The 26,820-nt window shown below is 35.4% G+C and overlaps 1 protein-coding gene across 1 annotated transcript in view; it reads left to right on the top strand.

The window, feature by feature from the left end:
- Positions 1–26,820, top strand: part of Hcn1 (hyperpolarization activated cyclic nucleotide gated potassium channel 1) — a 342,629-nt gene that overhangs the window by 166,019 nt on the left and 149,790 nt on the right. Inside the window, exon 3 of the mRNA XM_038323575.1 lies at positions 25,512–25,673. Coding sequence (XP_038179503.1) covers positions 25,512–25,673 — 162 coding nt within the window. The remainder of the gene's footprint in view (positions 1–25,511; positions 25,674–26,820) is intronic.

Raw genomic sequence — 26,820 nt, 5'->3', positions numbered from 1 at the left:
TGAAAAGATTTGCATAGGCCTGATATACTTTAAAGCTTCAAGCATAATTACTACAGAGGTCCTAATGAGAATTGCATATATTTCTTCCTAAGCAGGGAATAAACATATCATATTCATGCACCATGTGTCCTTGTGAAAGATAAAATTATCTGGGAGTTGTTACAGTTTTTATCCCTCCAATTTAATCACTAGTTATTTTACTACTTGGCATGTCTATAATTATTTAAATCTTAAAACAGCATGAAGAAGCTTTGTTCATTGGTTGGTAGTATTCTTGGGTAAATAAATATTTGATTAGTTGTGTTAGGGCATTAAATATATAACTAATTTTGTTTTAGAATATAATTTATATGGCAAATATTTAAATTGCTGAAAAGAAAAAACACATGGTTTTGATAGATTTTTTTAATAACATAAATTCTGTTAGCTATGGTTCCTTAAACAAAATAAGTTCTTAAATGCCTGATGAAAATCTTCCACGTCATCTTAGAAAAGTGGACAACAACATTCTTCTTATCCCAACCAGCTGAGAGTTCACTATGCCATGTAATGCAGCTCCTTCCAATATGTTTCATCACATTCTGGTGTTGTTAATGCTGTTAATGGCAATATGATTTGATTTAGGAGATATAAAACACTGAAAAATTAAGCTGTTATTGGAGAGAAAAGTATCGATGCTAACATATATATTTGTATATATAATATAAATTATATATAATTATTTAATGCTACAAATTAAATTTCATTATACATCTTTTTAGTTTCTGGGCTCTAAATATAACAACATTTTAAAATCTAGTTCTCTGTTTGGATACTATTAATCATAAAAATGCAAGAATGTGTAAGTAGAATTTTTTGTAAATGATATCATAAACACTTTATCAAAAAATGTTTATAAGGTAGTTTTTCTTCTTCTTCTTCTTCTTCTTCTTCTTCTTCTTATTATTATTATTATTATTATTATTATTATTATTATTATTACTACAAATTTTCACCTTCTCCCCTCCTCCCATTTCCCTCCTCCTCCCCCATTTCCTCTTTCCCTCCCTCTCCAGTCCAAAGAGCAGTCAGGGTTCCCTGCCCTGTGGGAAGTCCAAGGTCCTCCCCCCTCCATCCAGGTCTAGGAAGGTGCGCATCCAAACAGACTAGGTTCCCACAAAGCCAGTACATGGAGTAGAATCAAAACCCAGTGCCATTGTCCTTGGCTTCTCAGCTAGCCCTTATAAGGTAGCTTTTTAAAATAAATTTAGAAAAAAAGAAAAAAAGTTTTTTTTAATAAATGTGCAACACATCTGAACCTGACTAGAAACTAAACATGCTTTACTTTCTATAACACTTCACAAAAACTATGCTTGTCATAATGAACTTTATTACACTGACATTATAACTTATTTAGAACATAATTACATTTCATTAAAGATTAATATCACATAGCATATAAAAGTTTAGATGTGTGTATTACATTATAACATATTAACATTTAATGTTCCTTTCAATGTAAATTTCTTTAAGTTATTATGAAACATTTTTTGCAAAAATAGGGAATTTTTATAATCAATTTTATTTACTTACTGCTTCATGTGTTAAATTCTCCATTTACACTCTGAATGTTAATTTTAAATAGAGTAACAATACCTTTCAATATGGTCGGAGAGTGGTTTGGATAGAAATAAGGAAATGTAAAGTAGACTTTAGATCTCAGCTTCTTTTTGTTTGTTTGTTTATTTGCTTTGACCCTTGATCCATGTATGTCCCTCTGGATTTCTTGAGTTGTGGATTGTAAGCTGGTTTTTCTTTGCTTTATGTCTAAAAACCACTTATGAGTGAGGGCATATTATATTTGTCTTTATGGGTCTGTGTTACCTACCTCAATGTGGTTTTTCTAGATCCGTGCATTTGCCTGTATATTTCAAGATGTCCTTTTTTTTTTTTTTTTTTTTTTTTTTTTTTTTTTTTTTTTTTTTTGGTGCTGAGTAGTACCTCCATTGTGAAACTGTACCACATTTTCTTTATCCATTCTTCAGTTGAGGGTCATCTAGGTAGTTTGCAGGTTCTGGTTATTACAAATAATTCTCTATGAGCATAGTTGAGCACATCCTTGTAGTATGATTTAGCATCCTTTGGGTATAGAGATACAGTAATGAAAACAGCCTGGTATTGGCATAAAGATAGACGGGAGGATCAATGGAATCAAAGTGACGACTTGAATATCAATCAACACACCTACGAACACCTGGTTTTTGACATAGGAGCTAAAGATATAAAATTGGAAAACGAAAGCATCTTCAACAAATGGTGCTGCCATAACTGATGTCAATATATAGAAGAATGCAAATAGATCCATATCTATCGCCATGCACTCTTCCTATGTCATCAAGAGATGTGTGTGCAGTTGAAACAGGATTATGTCCTCTATGTAGTATCTAGACTTGATGCCACCAAGGAAGTGTCTGCAGTTAAAATGTGATTATATTTTCTATGTAGTATCTGGACTTGATGTGAGGAAACAACAGGCTAACAGTTGTGACATACTGAGAATGCTTGTGAATGGCACTTCTCCAGTGTGGTAAAGGTACTCTGAAATTCAGTAGTTATTGGAGCTGGGGATGTTGCTCATCTTGTATTGTAGTTGTTTAGTATACACACATTCAGGGTTTGGTCCTCTGCACATCATATACCATACATAGTGGCAGATGCCTGTCATCCCATCTCTCATGAGATAGAGGCAGTATAAGATCAAGGTTATCCTTGGCTATATCTTTTGCTGTCATAAGGTTAGCCTGTAATATATGAGACTATCTCAATAAAGAAACATACCCATGTGAATATGTTTTTGAAATATCCAAATTAACAAATTTGAAATATTTCCTTGAAATTTGATTAACTTAAATACTTGTTTTGGTTTGTTTTACTTGCTGATATATTTCTGCAATATCACAAAATTCCCTCAGTACCATCATGACATTACAATGAACAATGTTTGTGCTTATTGATCCTCTCATAGCATTATACTGGAGCTTGAGTTCATGAAATATAGAGAAATAAATCTAGGTTTAACTCCTGTTTGTAGTCACACAGAGCCCCTGAATCATTTCTGCAATAAACATACATTTTCCCCAATAATACATCAGCATGGATCATTTTTCTCATTTGTTCTTCATATCAGCCTATTGATTTTCCAAACTGAAATGGCAGACCTAAAGGCTTGGAAACAAGACCTTCAAATTGAGAATTCTCCATAGCAAAATATATATCTAATTATTATGAATGGCCATATAATATAGAAAAATGAATGAATGTGTGAGCTATGAATAAGTCATAGAATATGTCACAATGTTCCAAGAGGTCAAGAGTCTAAGCTAAGATCAATTCCATAATAAATTTGGTAAATTTTGTGGTTGTGTGTGTGTGTGTGTGTTTACCTGTGTCTTTTGACAGCATCCATGGCACGAACTTTTGATTGTTCACTACTCTAGATATGACCATTAGAATGGAGCCTTATAGGGAACTGGAACCAGCCAGGCAAGATATTCTCGTAGGTTGACTCATTACAGGATCATCATTATAAAAACAAACAGGCAGTTTCCTAAAGGTATGGCTGATAAGCAAAGGTTAGATGAGGATTAACCTTTGTCATTGATAGTGGAGACGAAAACACCTTATTCTTGAGTACAATTTTACTATGGAAGACAAAGGGAAGGCAAAAAAGTTCAGACTTTTGCAACCCTTGTCACACATTCATCACCTCTTTGAACTCAAAATAGCTGCACCTTGATCAGGCCTTATTGAGAAATTTCTTTCTTGCTTCAGAGTCAATTGGGTGTCTGTTAGGATTTCTTTAAACACTCTGAAATAATTTAGGGGCCATAATATGTCATCATTAGGTAACATTTGTACAAAAATGACATTCAGTAACTGCTTTACCCTGTAATTTATATAATTAGGGGTAAAGGTAAGAACTACTTCACATAATTTGCAGTGCCCTGGAGGTGATCATTGAAAGCATCTATTCCAGTATTTTGTGAAAATTGTTCTCCTATGAACCAATATCAGATTATGGACTGAAAAAAATATTGGAACTCCAAAAGTAGAAGTGGTGAATGAATAGCAGTAGCTATAACATTACCATTTAGCCATTCCCAACATTCTCTGATTTACCACATCATTTTCAAAAGGACTTGTAACTTCAAATTTTGATTGCCCTTTGTTACCTTACTTTGTGTGAAGATTAACAGAAAAGCCTTCAGTGGTTGCCTTTACAAACTCTTGCAGCCCCTGATGATATTTCAATATGTTTTATAAAAAATAAAAATACCTTGTCTTTTAGTGTGATATTATCCAGAATTCGATAAAAATTATAGCTGAATTCAGAGACTATGTAATATATAAGAAGTATTTGAACCTTGCCAGAAATGATGAGTTGTTACACAGGAAAATTAAATATATTGTAAATTTTTACTTGGTGCTATTTGTCTTTCAACAAATACTAAGCCGATTTTAGATAGATATCAGCGTTCAAATAATTGGAATCCATGACATAAACATCTGCAGGAGAGGAAGAAAGGTCGCACTTTGTATAAAGTCAATACTTGGGAAGCTATAAGCACAGGGAAACTCACAGAGAGAATAACTTGCAAAGTATTATGATGCCAAACGTGGGAGAAATCATTTAAATAGAAAGCATTAGGACCTCAGCTACAGTAAGTGCTTGCCAGAGGGAAGAACTGGGAGAAGGCGGTTTTCAAAAAAAGCCAATCTGACAGAAAAGACCAGTGGTTATGAGCTGGGCCTGAATACGGACTAATTATAGTTGTGGGTTGTAAGAACCTTATGCATTTGACGATGCTTAGAATTTTCTTACTGAAATCCTACTGCATACCTACTGTCAGTACAATGCCCTTTAAGTATAAAAATCTTTTGTGGAGTATTACTTTAAAACGGCAATATCCAAATCAGTATTTTCAGCTTGTTACCCCTGAGCTGCTTCTTCTCAGTAAATAGGGCCCTGCTTATTTTATAGAATCCAGACATTCATGGTAAATTTGGAAACCTTGTGTGAATGACAAAATTGAACACTCAATGCTGTTGACTTTAATACGTTTCTGGTTTTTTTATACTTTAGAAACATGTTATTTCATGTTCATGGCTATTTTATCTAGATATTTGTCTGTGTACCACTTCTATTCAGTGCCTGTGGGGGTCATGAAAAGGGCATCAGATCTCCTGAAGCTGAAGTTACCAATAGTTTTGAGCTGTCACGTGACATTGGAAATTGAAACCAGGTTCTCTGAAAGAGCAGCCTATCTGCTCTTCCTAACTTCTGGGTTATCTTGCCAGATCTTCTAACTTTCATTATATTGCTAGGTGTGCTCATTAATCTCAAAGGGATAACTAAACAAAGTACATGCCAACACATTCCTTCCCAATAATAATATTTTTGTACACTTTTAAAAATTAAAAAAGACTAGGTCATAAAAATGGAAAGAAAACTCATCATTTGCTCTTTTTTCCCAGGAGAAGTAAAAGTCCAGAAAGTTAGTTCCTATGTGCTTTGGGAAACTCATCTGCAACAATAAATTTTTATGTTTGTTGAAGTAGACACTAGAGCAAAGCTGTGATAGAATATGCCTTTTAATTTTGAAATGGCCTAGATATATCAAAAATGATTGGTCTACCATGCATTGCTCTAACCAAGAGGATATAGAGAGCTGATTCTGCACAATCTGCATTCTCTCCCTGACCTTTTAAATGTACAGTGCTGTTCTCCAAAGTGGATTTTGAGTTGAACAAGAAATATTTTAAAGAAAATTTGAGTGAATAAGCACATTAAACTTTTTTCTATCCAAAGTCATCAGTGCATAATAATAACAAAAAGTGTCCATAATTTTCAAATTCTCAATATTTACTTGCCTTGCTGAACTTTTCTTATTTTAACTGAATTTAGAAATATTTTGCAGTAATTTAAGTTAATTTTCAAAATACAGTAAATAAGGACTTAAATGTAGTGACATTTCAGTTTGATTTGTTTTAGTATTAGAGGAACATTCAAAGATTTTTTAAATTTTATTATGTTGAATTTTTACATTGATAATTCCATGTGTATGTATATGTATATATATATAAAATATTCAGGTTAAGATAAGCCTCAACATCTTTCTTCTACTTACTATTCCTGTCACCCATCACCTTCCTCCAAGTCCTTTTCCTACATTCATACAATCTATCCATCCATCCGTCCACCCGTCCATCCGTCCATCCGTCCATCCGTCCATCCGTCCATCTGTCCACCCGTCCATCCACCCACCCATCCATTTATCCATCCATCCATCTGTGGTGGTTTGAAAGAAGATGGCTCCCAAAGGGAGTGTCACTATTAGGAGCTATGGCCTTGTTGTAGCAGGTGTGGTCTTGTTGGAGGAAGTGTGCCACTGTGGAGGTGGACTTTGAGGTCCCATATATGCTCAATTCATGGCCAGTGTTTCAGACCACTTCCTCTTGTCTGCAAGCCAAGAAGTAGAACACTTACTTGGCTAGTTCTCCCTCACCATGTCTATCTGCACACCACCAAGTCACACTAAGCTGATAATGGACACTAAGCTTTGAAAATGTAAACCACCCCAATTAAATGCTTTTTGTTTATAAGAGTTTCTGTGGTCATGTACCTCATCGCAGAAATAGAAACCATCCGACACTGTCTATCTGTCTGTCTGTCTACCTTCCTACCTACCTCATCACAGACATAGAAACCCTAAGACACTATCTATCTATCTATCTATCTATCTATCTATCTATCTATCTGTCTGTCTATCATCTGTCTATCTGTCTATCTGTCTGTCTGTCTGTCTGTCTATCTGTCTATCTGTCTATCATCTGTCTATCTGTCTATCTGTCTATCTGTCTGTCTGTCTGTCTGTCTGTCTGTCCGTCAGTCCGTCCGTCCATCTCTCTACCTATTTATTAAGAATTACTGAGTTTAACTGGGTGGGATCTTTTGTTTGACTGTAGATTTGGATTGATCTGTTTACGAGATACATAACTGAAGACAATGACATCCCCTAGACCTTAGAATTCCAAAAGTAGCAATAGTTCATCAGGGAGATGTAAAGCCCCATGAGTCCCTCCCTAGTCTATGGTTGACTGCTCATAGGCCCCTTTCTGTACAGGCCAATTGCATGCAGTCACATCTACTGTCAGGTCATGACGGGACTGACTGAGTCATGCTTGGAAGTAAGCCTTTTATAACCCTTCCTCCATCTTCCAGCTCCTACATTCTCTCTACAATCCCTCTGTATCCTCTATGGTGATCCCTGAGTCTTATGGGAAAGGTATAAATGCCCCATTTATGGCTGGATATTCAATCTACCCTTATTATTAGCATCTTGAGCAGACATGTATCTCTAGACATTCAATGCTATTCAATGCAAAGAGAAATTTCTCTGGATAAGGTTGTGATTTTACTTTGTTTAAGGGTATAAAATAAATAGAAAGAAGGTTGCTTAATGGCATGACAACAATATTGAGCAGTAGAGATGGGATTGTGTACAATATGTTATGCCTACTCACTACTAACTAAAATTAGATGCTTGTTTTTGTGAGTGTGATTATTTAATTTTATACTTAAAGATCTATAAGTTATCTTCTAATTAAAAAATTCATTTAAATAATATTTATATATGGATATTAATGTAATCTTTGACAGTGTTGGTTTTATAATAATGGACTAAGGGATAACATAAAAGAACTACACAGAAAATTATCCAAATGACTGAAATGTCTCAGAAAACCAGAGCATATGTATGGGTCATGAGCTTATTCACACTCTGTTTTGGCCATAACTCAAGAAGTCAGGCTGAGAGCTGCCAGAGGTCCACCTGTGCCCTATATACCACAGGTGTTCATGCCTTCAGAGCAGTTCTCCTGTTCAAGATCTGGGTCAGCAATGTTCCCAGATGCCCTGATGTGAGCCCATGCACTGTATCAGCCAAGCATTGACATTCATTTTGACTTTGAACATTTGTAATCTCATTCTTTTAGTAACTGGAAGTTATATATTTGATACACTGCATTTAGGCTCAGCCATTATTGTTAGAAATCAAAGATGACAAGTAGATTCCGACAGTTCATCTATATCCTTGGCCAGGTCTTTCTCTGTGCCTACCTATCATTATCTATAGTTTCATTATGAAACACATACTAAGGTTTCTGCTACATTCCTTACATGCAAAAAAAAAAAAAAAAACAAAAGTAAATGAATTTGTGTTTGACTTTAAAGATATTTTAGAAAAATCCTGGAGATTATGTTCACTGAATTCTTCATTTGTTTGATAGGAGGAAAATATAGCAGAGTATCTCTGCTGGTATTTCTGAGAGAGATCATTGGCACTGATTCTAATTACTCTTCTGCCACAGTATGCTTTTAGTTTATCTGCTTAGTTTATAGTCTTATACGATGTCAACAATAATGTCTCTTGTGGAAACATACTTTAGACTGTGATCTCATGCTCTTGCTGAACCAAAGAGGCTGCTTTAAGGTTCAGAAAAAAGTGATTTGCCTACAACTGATGTAAAAGATTAGATGCAAGAGGATATCTTAGTTTTCCCTAAGATAAAATATTAATTATTAAATATTTTTATACCTGTCTTTAAACCAGACATTTGGTCCAACACATAGAAACACAGTTACCAATTTAAGAATGAATCTTGGCATATGAAGAGTATGTACAACTTTTCATTCTCTATTCAGCAAACAAACAAAAAAAGTACCAAAAAAGTTAGGTTGTCAATCATATAATTAGTTGATTATTTTGGAAGGATGGAAAATTAAGAAGGATAAAATGTGAAGATTGAGATTTTCTTTCTTGTCATAGCTCAAAACACAATCTCACGGAAGACCTCTTCATACTTAGGCTCTTAAAATCTTTCTGCCCTCCTTCCATAATGTTTCCTGGGCCCTATGTGCAGGAGTTGTGTTGTAGATTTATCTGTTGGGACTGGGCATCCCACGCAGTTGTTCTCCGCATTTTGACAAGTTGTGCTTTTCTGTAGTGCTCTGCCTGTAGGAATAGAAACCCTTTCATCTTTTCTTTATCAAAGAGACATTGAAAGCATAAGTTATTGATTTAATGACTGTTGTGAATACTTTTCTTATATTTATTTCTTTTTTTTTCTTTTCTCTGGTGGGAATTCTTTTTATTTTTCTCATGTTTTTCCATCTCCTCCCCTCCTCCTCCCCCTTCCCTCCCCTCCCCTCCACCCATACCCCCACTCCCTCCCTCTCCAGGCCAAAGAGCCATCAGGGTTCCCTTCACTATGTTAAGTCCAAGGTCCTCCCAACTCCCCCTAAGTCCAGGAAGGTGAGCAACCAAATTGACAAGGCTCACAGTGAGCCCATCCATGCTGTAGAGTTCAAGCTCATCGCCGTTGTTGTCCTTGGTTTCTCAGTCCTCCTCCACCATCAGCCACATTCAGAGAGTCCGGTTTGGTCCCCTGTTCCATCAGTCCCATTCCAACTGGACTTGGTGGTCTCCCGTTAGATCTGTCCCACCATCTCAATGGGTAAATGCACTCCTCACTGTCCTGACTTCCTTGCTCATGATCTCCCTCCTTTTGCTCCTCATCAGGACCTTGGGAGCTCAGTCCAGCGCTCCTATGTGGGGCTCTGTCATTTTCTCCATCCAATGCCAGGTGAAGGTTCTATGGTGATATGCAAGATATTCATGAGTATGGCAATAGGATCTGGACATTTCTGGCACCCTCTCCTCAGCTGCCCAAGGAATAGCCTATAATGTCCTTTAAGTTACATCAAATGTTATCTCTTTAAGTTAATTTAAGTAAACTGCTGTTTCTTTAATTTGATTTCTGAAATAAATAACACTTTCTACTTTTAATTAAATAATCTAACTTATTATTATTGTGGGGTATGTGCATGTGGACATGGATGTGTTCAGGTCACAGATTACATGTGGAGGTCAGTGGTGCTGTTAAGAGTCAGTTCTCTCATTCCACGTGGGCTCTGTGGCTCAAACTCAGGTTGTCAAGGTAAGAGGGCAAGAGTCTCTTCCTCTGAACTGTTTCTCTGCTTCATTTTCTGTTTTCCACTTCTAAAACTAAGGACTGCTGTGGCTAGCACTTATTATCCTTTGACAATGCATGCTTCCATGTCTAATAGGAAGGTTTTCTTGATTATCTTTAGCATAATATTCAGGCTAGAGCATTTCTCTATGTATCAGAACTACTTTTCCTCCCAAGGAAACTGACTTTGAGCATGGAAAAGTTATGAGAAGCAAATACAGGAAAATGATGGTAAAAACAGCTAAAAATGATCTTCTGGTGTTTACAAGTAGTCTACTAAAAGCCATTCAAACAATTTGCCGACTATTATAATTATACATCTTTCTTACAATCTAGGTCACAGTAAACTTGATTTATATATATATATATATATATATATATATATATATATATATATATATATATTTCCTAACTTACAAGTAGGATACTCATAAGCTGAAGACAATTTTGCTCTCTTAAGCTGATGCAGTTGATTTTGATACATTGTATGCTGTTAAACATTTCCAGTTACCTTAAATAACTTTGAAATTGTGTGTAAAAATGTGATTCATAATTTACATAGTCCACAAACTAGCTATGTCATGATGATACATAAGAAAAGTGATTTTTTGCTTGTGTCCAATTTTGACTATCAGGTTCCAGTTAAAGTTTGTGTGTAACATAGGAAACCAATGAGCTCTTTACTCATATCTACTGAATTGATCAACCTACTTTATAACTTTAGTCTAAAACACAAAGGCAGACATTTATTTATTTAAATAAACTGGAATGCCAGGCAATGATGGTACATGTCTTTTTTAAAATTGATTTTATTAAGCTCTACATTTTTCTCTGCTCCCCTCCCTACCTCTGGATCTCTGTGAGTTTGAGGCCAGCCTGGTTTATAGAGAGAGTTCCAGGACAGCATTCAATGCTACACAAAGAAACTTTGTCTCTAAATAAATATATAAATAAAACAAAAAATTGTGGATTTCTAAATTGCAAAATAAATAATGGTAAAAAGCATTAAAATATGCTACTTGTACTGAGAGTTTATTACTCTCATAATTATGATAATCATTCTCATTTTTTCATGTTCTAGTTGTATATTTGATTTTTTATGAATATTGTTGGTCTTCAGGGTTATACTGTAGACAGTCTTTTCCCCCATTTCTCCTATGCCTGACTTTCTTCTTTCTTATGGTTTTGGATGTAGGTGACTTTTGTCAGTGTTTTGAAACTGTTAATATAATCAGACAAAGAATGCATATATTTTCATTTTTTACTTGGCCATATCAATTATGTAGCAGATATTGGATATTTCTGGTAGTTATAAAGCCAGGTCTTCATCCTGTCCAAAATCAAGTGCCTCAGAGCAGATTCTCCTGGCCAAAAGGAAATATTCCAATTTTGTTTATCTTGCAAATAGCATGTCGGTGTTACTGAACTCTTATTGAGAGGTGACATTGTATAATCTATCTCTCTATTATTTAAGTAATACAGTGATAAATTATAGTGTCAGTTACCCTAGCCATAAATACCCAGTGACATCCAAGTTCTTGTCTCTTTTTCATCGATTCATCTTATTTATGTTGCCAAATGACTTCCTGACATTTCAGTTGAATAAGCTGTGAGCAATTTAATCTTAGAATGTCCAAAACTAAAATGCTATTCTTTTTCCTGTGAATTTTGTTATGTATTTCCTGTATTGAAAGCTGATGTCACTCTTACTTATATACCACAAGTAGAGTTTGGAGACTATAGGGTGCTTTCTTCCTTTTCTGCCTGTTTGGCATCTAGTTCATTACTGAATACTATCTTATTTATCTCTAAGAATGCTTTTTATATTTCCTGCCCCAATTACAGATGACTATTTTCACAAGCTTGAGTAATTATAGCAGAGCTGTGTTTTGGATTTTTTTTTTCTCGTTGTCACCAAGCACAATTTAGTGGTTTTTTGTTTTGTTTTGGTTTTGTCCTGGGTCTATAGATCAATGTGTGAACACCAGTCTGAACGGTATTTGTTTTCCTCTTGCATGCTGAGCAATGTATTTACTTTCATTATCTTGAACATTATCTACTTTCCCATCCCTCCCTCCCACCCTCCCATTTTCCCTCTCTCCTTCCCTCCCTTGTTATTTTGTCTTTATTTTTTATTTCTTTATTTTTAAGCCTGGCCTTCTCAATGAAGCAAAAAAAAAAAAAAAAAAAAACCGTGAAAATTAGGCATTGTGGAAAGAATTACTTCTGAGAAAACTAGGCAAAACACAAACTCTTGTCAGTGCCACATGGTGATCTGTACTGGGTGACATTGTTGAGATTATGCTCAATGTAAATATTTGAATATGCCCCTTAATGTTATGAATATATTTTGAACCAAATAATATAGTCTTAGGATTGGAAAAATTGCTTAAATTCTTTTATAACACTAGTTTTTTTTTCCTGACGTGTCTACAAAATTACAAACACAGATAAAGAAGTATTAATATAATGAAATCATTGTCCTTATTGGTAAGGGGCCGAGCCCCAGGAAGAGGATAAGTCCAGCAAACAGCAATTACACTTTATCATAGAGAAGTCTAAAATAAAACTCAAGAGGGCCAAGGTCAGGGAGGAAGAATTTTCCATACTCTCAAGAGACGTGGGGAAGGACGTGTTCCGGGAAGAAGTGAGGCTGTTTGTATAGATGCGAGGTGGACTTGTAGAGGAAGGTGATGAGTCTGCGCAATGAAAGCTTTTTTTCACATGCCGGAACGTAATGAACTTCATGTGGTTTGTAAGCTGAGTGGTGGTGCACATATGACTCATGAATGAGCACTGCTAATTGACTTTATTTGGGAGCTTTTTCTGATCTGTGCTTATGGCTTTTGAAAACTGAGGTTCTGTTTCTGCGTCTTACAGCTGACTCCCCTTTTACCTGTTGCTGATGAAGAAGTCTACCACAAAAAAGAAACCATGTTATTAAATGTAGGAAAAGCCACTTTACTTGATATCAAGTTTTGTTTTATATAAATAAAATAGTTTCGTTAAATAAACACTTTTTTAAAAAATATAATTAATGTGTTACCACATTCTAATTCATAGCCACCGTTTTCTCCTTTTGAGGAATATAGTATAAACTATCCTAAATATATGATTATAATATATTGCTTAAACTTCCTCAATTATTCTAGCCTGTCTTCAATAAAAATGATAAGGCAGATGTCTATGTGGTGAATTTGAATTGATATGAATTAAGACTAAGCTACTTATGAAGAACAGAGGTTTTCCTTTACAAGAAAACTATTTTATTTTATCCGGAAGAATGTTGACATGGCTTAGCATGTAATAGAATCATGTCTGATGTGTATTTTTCTGTGCATTTTTTCGCCACTGCAATTATGCCACATCAGAAGACAAGTAGATTCTCTCCCTCCATCCTTTATAGTGACAAACAGCCATTATTTCCCATTGAAAATACATTATTTGCTTGAGTTGCAAAGTAGACAAGCCTTTTCTTATTAATTCTAATAAATAGGTTCTTGATAGTTTCATACATTTTGATGAATAATTTGACAGTCAGTAGAGTATTTGCATTTTAATTTGGATACTTCAAAGAGAAAATACGATTCCTTTTAAAATTAGGTTTTGATTTTTCAGATTTAGAAAAGACAAATATGTCCACATGCTATATAGTACATTTCCCTGCCATATTAAAATTATATAGATATCTAAAAATATATCAATACCCGTTAAGGCATTGTGAGATTCAACTAGATCTTAGTTTCATTTAAAATTCTTTCAATCAAATGCAAGTATGTCTCCAATAAAGACACTCTCACATACGTTCACGCAGAGAGACAAACACACAAACACATACTAAACAGATACATTTCCATTACACATCACACACACACACACACACACACACACACACATACACACACACCACTTTCTTTGAAGGCAAAGGAAGCTTCACCCACACAAATATAGCAGACAGATGAGGAAAACTTGGAGAGTGATGGCTTCTAGTTCATCAGTCCTATAACCCTGGCTCTTAAGACCCATATCACTTCTAGTTTCCATGCCTTTCATACATAAAAAATGAAGTTCTATGATTTTTTGGGAGCATTCTGCCCAAGTTCTTATTATAGTGAGTGGTAAAGGTTACCTTTCAGTACACTTAGGAGTCACTATGGGAAATGTGTCACAAATCATTTAAGATTCACGGTTCTGGGAGACTGAGACAGGTGGGGAGATCCAAAGCTCATTCTTCGTGGTGATGAGTGATGTTAAGGACCCTACTGCATTCATCTGAGCAGCAGATATTTTAGTCTGCTTCACCTTAGTCATGTGACCAGCAGACTGTCCCAGTTTCCTGTAGCCAAGTACCCACGTGATGTGGGATTCACCCTCTGTTTACTATGAACATGTTTTATTACCATTGGTTAATAATGAAGTTGCTTTGGCCTATGACAGGGCAGAATATAGCTAGGTGGGAAAACTAAACTTAATTCAGAGAGAAAGAATGCCATGTAGCCACCAAAGAAGCAAGATGTGAGGTAACAAACCATGAACCTTGTGGTAAAATACAAAATTATAGAAATCTGTTAATTTAGAGCTAGCTTAGAATGTACCTGAGCCGTTGGCCAAACAGTGTTATAATTAATATAGTTACTATGTGTTTATTTAGGTCTGGGTGGCCAGGAACTGAAAGCACAGACTCTGTTTGCACCCATGTAATTGAACCTGGACAGTATCCCATGTTACTTTTCTGCCCCAAAATTCCGTTGCTTTTCATTTATTTTCTTGAAGAGAGTTATCATACTGCTCTTAAGAAAGCAGTTTACATGGGAAAGAGATGGAGAGTTAGAAAGGTCCCTGGCGTCTCTTTATGTTGCTGTCAATTCCATCCTAAGGATGCTACCTGTATGTATTTTCTACTTGCCTCCACAAAGCTCTACCTTGCCTTACTAATACACTGGAGTTAGGGCTTCAATATATGAATTAAGAAGGGAAGGCAAGAACTCAGGCTATTGGCTCTCTTGTAAAGTGTATCTAGGCCAGTATATTTGATTGATTAAAAAACAAATGTTCCAAAATCCCTAGAAGATTTTTGGTCTATTTCTACATGTAGAAAATTTTTAGAATTCCTTTGGCACTTTTTGATGTTAGAAATGTTCCTCTATGGCCACTCTGATCTATCATTTAAGATAATTTCCAAACAGTTCTATTCAAAAATTTAAAAATTATCTTATTTTGAATATACAACCCAGAAACTAAAGCTTTCCATAAACTTTCCTTTGAGAAATACTGGCTTTTGTTTGGGAAGTAATTTTTTAAAAGTAGTTTTACCCAAGTGGTGGTAGCACATGCCCTTAATCCCAGCACTTGAGAGGCAAAGGCAGATGAATCTCTGTGAGTTCGAGGCCAGCCTGTTTTTCAGAGTGAGTTCTAAGAGAGTCAACGCTACATACACACAAGGAAACCATGTTTGGAAAAAAAAAACAAAAAGTATTTTTTTTTTCTGAGGCAGGCAGATCTCTGTGAGTTTGAGGCCAGTCTGGTCTACAAGAGCTAGTTCTAGCACAGGCTCCAAAAAAAAAAAAAAAAAAAAAAAAAGTATTTTTATAGTTGAAACGATAGTGCACTAGAGTTTTTAAATAATCTGATCCCTTTGAGTCTTGAACTTAAAATATTTTTTCTCTTTGGAGAATTTAATAGCCGCAGTACAAAAGTCATCTTTTAGCATTTATTCTACAAAAATACACTCAATGAAAATAATGATGTGGACGCTAGAATCAGAGCTGAATGGAGCCTTAAACATGACAGTGATTTGTGAATTTGAATGTTGGTTGGAAGCCCAGATAATAATGATAGTAACCTTTTGGACTCCTCCATTTAGAGCTTGTCAAAAATGCTGAATTCTATTGAGTTTAAATAGTGCCAACTCAATAGGAGTAAGTCCAAATCTTATTTTTTAGAGTGAATTTTGGCACAGCCCTGGGGTCTGTTGCAAGGATAGCCTGTTAGCTCAAGTTGAAAATGGATCACGAGTCTTAAAGCTCTGTGGGGTTGTGTTGCCAAAAATATTATCAGTGGAGAGAAATTTTTTGATTAATTCAAAGTAGTCTCAAAAACTGAAATATCTACATTGTCATAAAACTACAGAAGCGATTATAATACTTAAAAAGTTCCATCAGCATAAAAGATATTCAAAATGCAGAAACACATAAAAGTCTCTCTTGCAAGTATTGAACCTTGGACATCTAGGTTATCTACTTTGTTGCAATTTTTGTGTACTATTTATAAATATGAAGACAAGTTACATGCATGCTATTAATAGTAGGCTTAATTTATCCATTTTTCTTTCCATTAAACTTGTTATTATTTTATCATCTTTGTGCATGTCAAAGGCGTTACGCATCTAAGATGGTAAGACAAGGTTCTTTCCGTCTGAGAAACTCCATGTAAACGGAGACAATGGTTACATAATAGACATGTGAGGACAGTGAATCATGAATTTTTCAAATGAGATGACAGAAGGAAATGAATGTAGGCTAAGAGAAAGGCAAAGGAGATGAGGCTTGATAAGCAAGGTTTGGCCATATAATGAAGTCTTACTATGATAGCCTTGAGGATTGGTGTGTATCTCAAATACACCCGAATTCTGACTTTAGTCTGTGTTTGGAGAAGAAAACTTTAATTTTAAGATGGAGGAAAGCATTTCTGGAAACACAAAATAATTTAGAATGTTAAAAAAAAAACACTAAGGTGACAGAAATCAGGAATTTGCAATTCAAGAATCTTTGCAGACGGAAATGAGTAGGATTTAGTTACCTGAGGAAGGCAAGGTCACTGAGTCACTGTAGCATGAATATTGAGCACCAGTGAGTAGAATTTATATGGAGGGTACAAGAGGGGTGTAGAGTGTGAAAAACTCAATAAAAATTTGACATCTACAGCTTGATTATTGGGGGAGTGAATTCAAGACAGTTCAGCAGAGACCAGTCTTAGAGCATTAGGACTCAATGTAACTGCAGAAGTTATGAAGGTAGAGTATATTCTTAAGTAAAGTGACCATTATGAATCTCATATATTTTCCACTATAGAAAACAGAGAATGAGTTTAAGGACAAAAATATGAATGATCAAAGAATTGTGAGTAGCATTTTATAACAAAACAGAAGTATATATTGGATAAATAACAAAACCAATATATAAATAACTTCTTAATGTGTTTGAGATGAACTATTAGTATAGTGTTTGGACAGGAATATATACTCAATATTTCTTATGGAGGAGAGGATTGGAAGGTCTTAATGGTAGTAAGGGTAAGAGAGAGTCAAAACAAGAGGCAAGGTGGTAATTAAGGAAGCAAAGTCACCAAGGATAGAGAGTGAGACGACAGTAAAGGATTGTCAAAGAGAAACATCACAGTCCATTGTAAAACTGTGTAAAGCAAATTCTTTCTCAGTAAAATTGCCTGAATGTGAGAAGAGAGGCTTGGCATGGTAGATTCTGGTAAACCAGACAGGATTAGATAGCTTCTATCTAACACAGACAGAGGAGGAGTGGATGGAAAAGGGAGAGAGGAGGTAGAGGGAGAGAACAGGAGACGATGAGAAAGAGGAAATTGTAGTCAGGGTATAAAATAAAGGGAAAAATGCAATTAATGAACAGAATAAGACAGGGGCAGATCTCTGACGAAGCCATTGTGTGAGTTAGGGTTGGGCAAGGGCCCGTGCATGAGCAGTGAGGAATAGAGCTGGTGTGTGCTCTTTCTATGACACATATTTCATACAAAGGTGAGTCTGGGTGGTATGAGAAACCCAGTTTTTGCAAAAAATTGTTATTACTCTTAAAGACCCTCCCATTTGCAGTGGCTGTGCAGCACACTCCACATTGTGATAGTCAACTATTTCAAAGCCTCAGGTAATCTGAAGAATATCCAGATGCAAGGTTCTGAGCTGAAGAGTTATCATAGTTCCCCCTCACTCAGTTCTTGAAGGAGTCCAACTTGTGCAGCTGACACACTGCCTTTTCCCAAGAGATCAGATCTCACTCAATTGTATCTTAGTCGGCTCACAATTTTGCCAGGGCTTGTGCAGGTTTTCAGGTTTGCTTTTCTTTTAGGGTGGTAGAAGAGTTCCCACATGGTTTTCTTCTTCCTTGGAGCTCATTAAAAGGTAGGCAGTATGGTTTCTCCACTAAGATTTGTAGCTTTTTTACTGGTCTCTTACCAAAATTGGCTACTCGGTGATTTCTTTCAGGTGGCAGATACAAAGACAGCCAAGCAGCACTACTTTATCTTCCAGAGCACAGCCGGCACAAAGCCACCCAAATAAATGAGTATTCTCAACCTGATGGTCTCATCCGCTAGAATAACAAGAGTCTGTGCCAATGCATAATGCCACTTTGATGTCCATGCGTACAGAATGATGAAGCATTGTTTTCACGTTTGCAGTTCTTTCCAGAAGAGAGTTATCACTCTCTTCTCACTCTGTTGACTTCACCTAGCAAATGGTACCACGGGGTGCTGTTTGCACAGCTCTGCTAGAGGGATAATGATGTGTGTAGGCTAGCAATGTTGAGATCACCACGTAACTTGCCGAATATTGGCTCTGTGCCAAATTTATTCTCGAAAATTATTTTGATTATTATTATTAATTTTGAGTTACCAGCTAATATGTAAGATATGTTGGATATATTTTTTTAAAAAAAACTTTAATTCAAATTAAATTCCAGAAAGAAAAATTATTTCGTTGCACGGTGAGTTAGTACTTTTCCTTTCTGAGAAATCATGTTTTCATATAAAGTGAAGAACAGTGTGACATTGGTGTGTGTGTGGGCACAGAAGTTGATGCCGGTGTCTCAATGTTTTCTCGATTGTTCTCTACTTTATTTTATTAAGGCTTATCTCTCCAACAGCTTGATTCAGGGACTTCTGCTTCTGCCTCTTGAGTCCTGATATTAAGGGACATTTTTAAATTCTTTTTAAAATATTCTTTTAAACTAAGATTTTTGTTGATATGCAAAGTGCTGGATTTTATTACAGCATTTTCATACGCATGTATCACTATACTCCATTCTAGTTCATTTCCTTTTCCCTTGCTCTCCCCTATTGCCCTTTGCCTCTTCTCGGTCTGGTTCTAATTAATGCTAAGATTTCGATGATATATAAGTTTGCCTAGAGGTTATACTAGACTTAGTCCTATACAGGCACACGAAGCAAAACCAGCAGACAATAGTCAGCATCATTTGCAATAAATCTGTTTTCAAACAAATAAAATATACGTTCACTGGGGAAACTCCATCTTTCAAAATATTTGTTGTCTACAGATCCTGGAGAAATTGAGTTTATCTCTATCTTAATTATTGTTCACATATATAATTGAAATGACTTGTGGTTCTTGGTTCACCATTGCTTTCTGTTCTGTTCATTATTTCATTTTCTTATGTTGTATTATTTATTCTCTCTGTCTCTCTATCTCTGTCTGTCTATCTATCTATCTATCTATCTATCAATCTATCTATCTTGTTGGGACCATTTGGAGTTCTGGCCTCCAGATGCTCTTCCCTGCTAATGACTTTTTCTTGCCCTTTTGATTTGAACTTCTGAGAGCTGTGTCAAAGTTGGTTACCAACCCTGCTTCCTGAGCAGGCATTGCCCTGACCTTGACCGAGCATCAGGCTATGAGGTCCTCACCTGTTGGCCCAGCTGGCTGTGTTAAGTATAAAACCTCCATGGTACTGTTCAATAAAGGGTCTTTTCTACCAGCAGCTTGAGAGGTGTAAGTGTGTTCAATCCTGACATCCTTCGCTTGGTTTTGGTTCTAGGCCCTGTAGGCATAGCAGCACAATCTATCTATTTTTATCAATCTACATATCTATCTATCCGTCTGTCTGCCTGTCTGTCTATCTATCTGTTTATCTATCTAATCTATCTATCTAGTCTATTTATTTATATTCTGATCACACTGTCCCCTCCCTCCTCTCCTTCTAGTCACTCTCCCAAGTAGCCCCTCTGTCCCCACCCTCCATACACTTCCCCATTTCTGTCTATGAAAGAGGGGTGTCTAACACGAGTATCATCAAAAAAACATGGTATACCAAGTTCGAGTAAGACAAAGTACCTCTAGTGCTGGCAGGACAAGTGGTTCATTCACCAAGCCATCTCTTCAGCCCCATTACAGAATTTTGTAAGCGAAACATACTTGCATTTATCTGTCCTCTGTTCTATGACGGGAAACTTGAATCTGGGTAATTTACTGTAAAAAGAGGTTAAAGAATGTGGAACCAGCAGTTTCTCAGGAAAAAAAAAAAGGGGGGACTATTGTACGTGTGGAAGGAGCCAAGAGAGAGAATAAAAGAGGTTCCTGGACTTCACTCAAATAGCCCCGTCTTTAGTTACTAATCCAGTACTGCAAGGTATAATTTTGTGAGTCCCTAATTCTATTCAAGAAAACACATACTTATTTTCAAGAAAGATATTAATCTGTTTATAAAAGTGCTAACTCAGAACCTAATAATTTCTCAGTACCTTAAGAATCTCCTATAAGGTCAATTTTTTTTCTCTCTCTCAATGCTATGTCATTTTGAAGGTAATTAATGAATAGCAAAACCAGAACTGTGTTGCTGTTTATAGTTAACCAGAGATAGCAAGATGTTCTTATTAGAGTATCTTACATGACAAATCTAATATGTATATGAGCGGACAAAGCAGTACTTGAAAGTATACAGGGATAAAATTGAGACTATCTGAAATGTATTATTTTTCTAACTCTTCTGCAAGAAAATGTTATTAAAATATTATTTGAAATACATCTAGAAGATCTATTTAGTATTAAGTGAGTGATGCTGTGGTTAATAGTGTGTTTGTCACTGATTTCTACATGAACACACACACTTACTGGCTGGTTAAAGCTTTTTACCACCATGAACTGGAAAATAAAAACAGAATGATGCATTTTCTCATTCTTCCATAAAATGATTCCATCTTGAAGGTATCCTAGTTTTGATTTCATGCTAAATTTGTGTATAGTAAGCAACACATTGTCTTCATACAAACCTCTTCAAATGAGATTCCAAGATCCTGTGTGTGTTATTGTCCTCTCGCCAGTTTACTAGTGGTACACTCCGCACAAGTACTACATTTACAGGTATTTGTCACATATAAGGAATGAACAGGCAAGGTATTGTGTTAGTTTCCAAGTTAGCTAACTGCTTTATCTGATTTCATTTTCTCTAGTCCTAATCTATTAAACATTCTTTTTGTAAGTACATTCACTTATAAATCGATTTTCCCAGCATGAAATCTCCTTTCTTAAGTACGTTAAGGACATGGCATTATGTCTGTTCTTTCCTTTCTTTTTCTTTTTGATTTTCTGGTGCATTGGAGAGATATTCTGTGGCATTGCATAGTCCTCATGAATATTAAAAAGATACAGTCAGTTATCCAGATCTGTGGCTTCTGCATCCATGAATGTAGCTGAGTGCAGAAAGAAAATATTTGGTATGAAGAAAAAATATGCCTGTACTGAACATGTCTAAACATTTTTCCTTAATAAAACTGAACAACTATTTATGTAGCATTTATGTTTTCTTAGCCATTGTAAGTCATTGAGAATGGATGTAAGGTAGAAACAGAAGTGGCTAGATTTCATGCAAGTTCTATAGTGTTTTGTACAAGGGCAAAAAGCAACAAGGGATCTGGTGTGGTAGATCCCCACATCCAATACCTCACAGATTCTGATGGACAACATTTTCCCTTATTCCTAAAGAATTTTTCAAATGAGAATTTAGATAGATTCAGTTACCCTATTAAGGTATAAGACTTTTTAAACTATAATACCACATAATATTAAAAAATACCCACATCAAATATGAACTATCAGAAGCATTCTTCTTTCTAACTGGTGCCCAGTTATCAGGTACTATTTCCAGAAATTTGAATGGTTATTAGAATTGTTCTGCTCACTTAGATAGCTAACAGTACTGGACACAAACGCGCGCGCGCATGCGCGCCCCGCACGTGTATACACACACACACACCTTTGTGTATGCAGAAGCCATAGATGTGGATAACCATAATCATTATGGGTGTAAGGGTATACATTTGAAGGTAGTTTGATACTATGTGCACTTAATAATGTAATAGTAATAGTTTATCCTGTCAGAGTTATGACCTACCCTGTCACAGTTTGTGGCCAGTTTTCCAGTACCTGACATGAATTCTGTCCTGTGGAGCAGAAACTAAATAGAAGCAAAGAGTAATTGTTCACAGTGTAATGTCCATGTTAGTAGTATAGTTTCCATTTAAGAATTCAGTGACTAAGAAAGGAAAGAGATGCCTTGCTCAGTCATCATCAGAGACTTCCTCTTGCAGTAGATGAGAACTAACATGGAGAACTGCAGCTAGAACACAGTCAAACACTCAGGACTTTGTAACTCTCAGTCCTAAATTGGATGTCTTTATCCAACTCACTCCTATCAGGATTAAGGGAGATATATGAAAGATGAAACAGGCATATTTTAAAATACAATAGGGATGGATAACTCCAAGGAAGTGTCTTCAGATACAACAGGAGCTATACACATATGAACAGTGACTTTGGCAGCAGAAACAGGGACCGCACAGGTTCAACCAGATACATTCCTATTCAAACAATATTTCACAAACTGTCAAAAGTGGAAATATAAACTACTTTTTGAGTGTTCATTTTTTAGTTATTTATAAAAAATAATATAATCAGAACCAGACTTTTCCCTTTTTATACTTAGCATGTTGCCTACTCTGGAAAGGTAGGATGCACCTGGGAATAGACCTACATTCTAGGCTTAATGCTAAAGAATTTAAAAGTGAATACGCATGCTCAACAAAGATGAGGAAATACACACTAACACTCGGGTATTTAAGATTGTGTAGTATCCAAACAAAGACTGTACATGTGTAAGTCCATAATGTCTGACCTGCTTTAAGAAATTATCTAAGACACACGGTCACAGATAGTTTCTGAGAATTTTTCAATAGAAAGTGATGTAACATTTTTCAAATTTTATAATTTTGTAGCTTAAAATATAAGCAATGCTATCTACAATGGGCATCCCCTGCAAAGGAAAAATTAGCCTCTCCAATGGAGTTTCACTAGAGATGCTAACCACACAGGTAGGCACTGTGACCATCAGTAGATACCAAACCAATACAAATTCAATGTTATTTTTGTAGATATTTTGTCCCATATTGCATTCTTTGAAAATATTTTGTCTTATTGGTCTTTACTTGTATATTGTGGTTTCTGCTTTTATGTTTTTGTGGGTTTGTATTTGTCTTTCTTTCCACCATGCTTTCTTCTTTACTCCCTTCCTCCCTTTCTTCCTTCATTTTTTCTCATTCTTTCTTTTTCTGTTTAAGAAAAACAGAGGAGAGAGAAAGAGAGAGAGAGAGAGAGAGAGAGAGAGAGAGAGAGAGAGAGAGAGAGAGAGAGAGAGAGAGAGAGAGAGAGAAAGGGAAGTTGGAGTTGGAGTTGGGTGAGTAGAGAGGATCTCAGAAAAGTTGGTGTAGGAGATTGCATGATCAGAATATATCATGTGAAATATTTGTTCTTTTCCAATTAAAAGTATGAGAGAGGAATACCAGAAAGACACTTTTGTGATTTTGCCAAATAGAGTCAAATTAAAAGTTAAAATTAATTCATAAAATAAAATTATTTTTCTTTATATTCTTTCTTATTGAAGTTGACAAAACTTTTGATTGACAAAATTTTATTGATGACATACAGCATAATATTTTGATATATGAAAATATCGAGTCATGACTTAATCAAGTTAATTATTAATTATTAACTAACTTGATCCTCATATTTTATAGTGAGAATTCTTAACATTTGCTCTTCGTAATTTTTCTGTTTGTAATGTATTGTTATTAGCTGTCACCAAAATGACATGCAATAGTACTTGTATTATAATTATAATTCTTACCCATAAATTTTCTCCTCTGACAACTTTATACATGTATATAATACATTTAGATTACTTCCCTTGCCCCTCTTTACCCCTCCCATCCCTCCAGTCACCCTTCTTCCCTAGAAATCTTTTTCTTATATTCATATTCATCACTTTTTATTTTGTTCCCATTGAGTTTAATCTGGGTCTTGTGTGTTAAAAACTGTCCATTGGTACTGCAAGACATGTTGATTTGTATATGGTGTCATAATAACAAAATAATGCTGTGACACCGTTAAGAATTAGTACCTAATATTTACAGCTGTTGGGACCATTTGTATACTTTTACAAAGATAAATTGTGCTTACTACAATCATGCCAAAAATATTTAAAGAAGTTTATGCATAGAGTGTGTACCAAATTTTAAAACATTTAATTTAGGACAAGCAAAAAATATAAATCTCTAGTTTATCTTATATGCATCAGTATTCATGCCATATAATTGATTTTGCTTAAAAGGCTGAGTTACTTAAGAAAGCATATAAATTTTGTGGATTCTGCAAGTGTTTCTTGGGTAATTTCTCAAAGAGGTTGGATGCCCTTAACCTAGAAACATATTATATATATAGACTTTTTTGAATTGTATGTGATTTCAAATATCAGTGTTTGTGTGTATTTACTCATCTTTGTTGAGTGCATTCGTTCACTTTAGAGTTTGGAATCTTAGCCTAGAATGTGTGTCTGCTCCCAGGTGGATTCTGCCATTCCAGATGAGGCAAATGCTAATCTGCTGAAGGGAGAAAGCTGGTTCTGATTCTTCTTTGTGTAATACCTAAAAACAACAAACAACCAAGAACTCCGGTTTGATTTATGTTTTCTCTGTTGGTATTTTGTTGACTATGTAAATTGTCACTATTTTGTGTTTGCTGAAATAGTATCAGTTACTAGGAAATAATTTTCTATATTATGGAATACTACACTGGAAAACATCACACATTGTTGGCAACCTCACTTATTCTTCATCTCTAAGGTCCTTACTCAAGCTCAGCTTAAATTCCTCAAGCATATGCACTAAGAAACCCGGGACAGCGCTGCACTCATCTTTAACCTTATCTCAGAATTTTTAATGCAGTTCTTTTTTATATGTTTTTATAGTATTTTTAACCTTCAACAAATCCACTAAGAAACAATTAGAAACAGAGTAAAAGCTCATGTTTTCTCAAATTTGCTAGCTAAAAAGCAAGATGATTTGTCCATAGAGATAATAAATGAAATATACCATCAACAATAAGGTCAGGTAAAGTATGCATTATGTTTTATGTATTTTGTAAAAAATAGTTACATTTGGTTATTATAAGCATAAAGCAAAATGAGCAGCTTTATCGACGAGGTTACAAAATGTAAACTGTTTTATTTCTTGTTTCGCCCAGTTTTTCATGTTCTGATTTCATGCATTGCGCTCACATCAGTCCTGATGTTGCTAGCATGCTTGATGTGTCATGGGGTTTTTTAAAGTATGACTTTATGTTTTGGTGACAGATATTCCACATGACATATGACCTCGCTAGTGCAGTGGTGAGAATCTTCAACCTCATTGGTATGATGCTTCTTCTGTGTCATTGGGATGGTTGCCTTCAGTTCCTGGTTCCTCTGCTTCAGGATTTCCCACCGGACTGCTGGGTTTCACTAAATGAAATGGTTGTAAGTAACTCATGCTGTTTATTTACTGAAATTTCATCATTGTGCCCAAAACGTCAATTATTTCTGCTGGTATGGTTTTCCTACTCTTCCATAACGACTTTCCTTCCATGAAAGTCGAATTAGATGACCAGGGTTTCTAGAACTCAATCTTGTTTTTGAATTCCTGGGAATGTAAATGCTGCAACATCTATTCTTAAAAACTTTATTACTGAGATCTACTTCATTTACATGATATAAACATACATATAACCATGACACATGTGCTTTCAAATATTTTTTTATATTTGTAAATTAGGTATGTATGAAGTTTAAGGATATCTCATCGTATTTTATGGTAGAACAAGGAAAAATTAATAGGAAAACATTTAATCTTCACTGTGCAGTCTATGTTAATATTTTTAAATTGTAAAATATGATTTTTGCTAACTATATTAATATATATTTTAGGAGACTATGTACTGATATGAGATCTTGCATTAATTTGGGTCTGTTCACCATTTCATTCACATCTGCCTCATCAGAAATTTTTTCTGAAAACCTTTTTTTAAACCATGTGTCATTCTCCTGGTTGATATTTAATTATAAAAGCATTTGGTGTTTTGTAACCCCCCGACACATAGTATGGACTTTATGTTTTCTGACCTTCATTCCTGAATTTAATTTCAAAGAGATTTTTCTTCCTCTGTCCTCAGTGCAGTCCTAGCCTGTTTGAGCTGTTATAAGAGTGCTGGGCTGGACAATTTATAAAAGACAGAAATTTGCTTCTCATAATTCAGGAGTCTGGGAAGTTCAAGACCAAGGGACTTACTTATATGTTCAGTCTCCAGTTGCAAAATGGTGGTTTGTGTTTGAATCTCTTGAAAAGAGGAAAGCTGTTTCCACATGGCAGAGGATACTATTTTCCTGAGGGCTGGCTCCGCATGACCAGCATGACGTCCATTAGTTTCCATCTGCCAACCTTGTCGAGTCGTGAATTAAGTTTCCAAAAGGTAAATTTTGGAAAACACATTAGTCCCACAGAAGGTGGCTAGGAAAATACCTGACACATTAATTTCTTTTAACTTGCCGCTCATCATCAAAGCTTAATAAGTATTCTTGATTGAAGTTTATATAGAACAATGCAATAAAGGTGAATGAGTTGGTTCAC

The sequence above is a fragment of the Arvicola amphibius genome, chromosome 3 (assembly GCF_903992535.2).
Source record: "Arvicola amphibius chromosome 3, mArvAmp1.2, whole genome shotgun sequence".
Classification (NCBI taxonomy): Eukaryota; Metazoa; Chordata; class Mammalia; order Rodentia; family Cricetidae; genus Arvicola; species Arvicola amphibius.
This window is presented reverse-complemented; position numbering and strand designations above follow the sequence as displayed.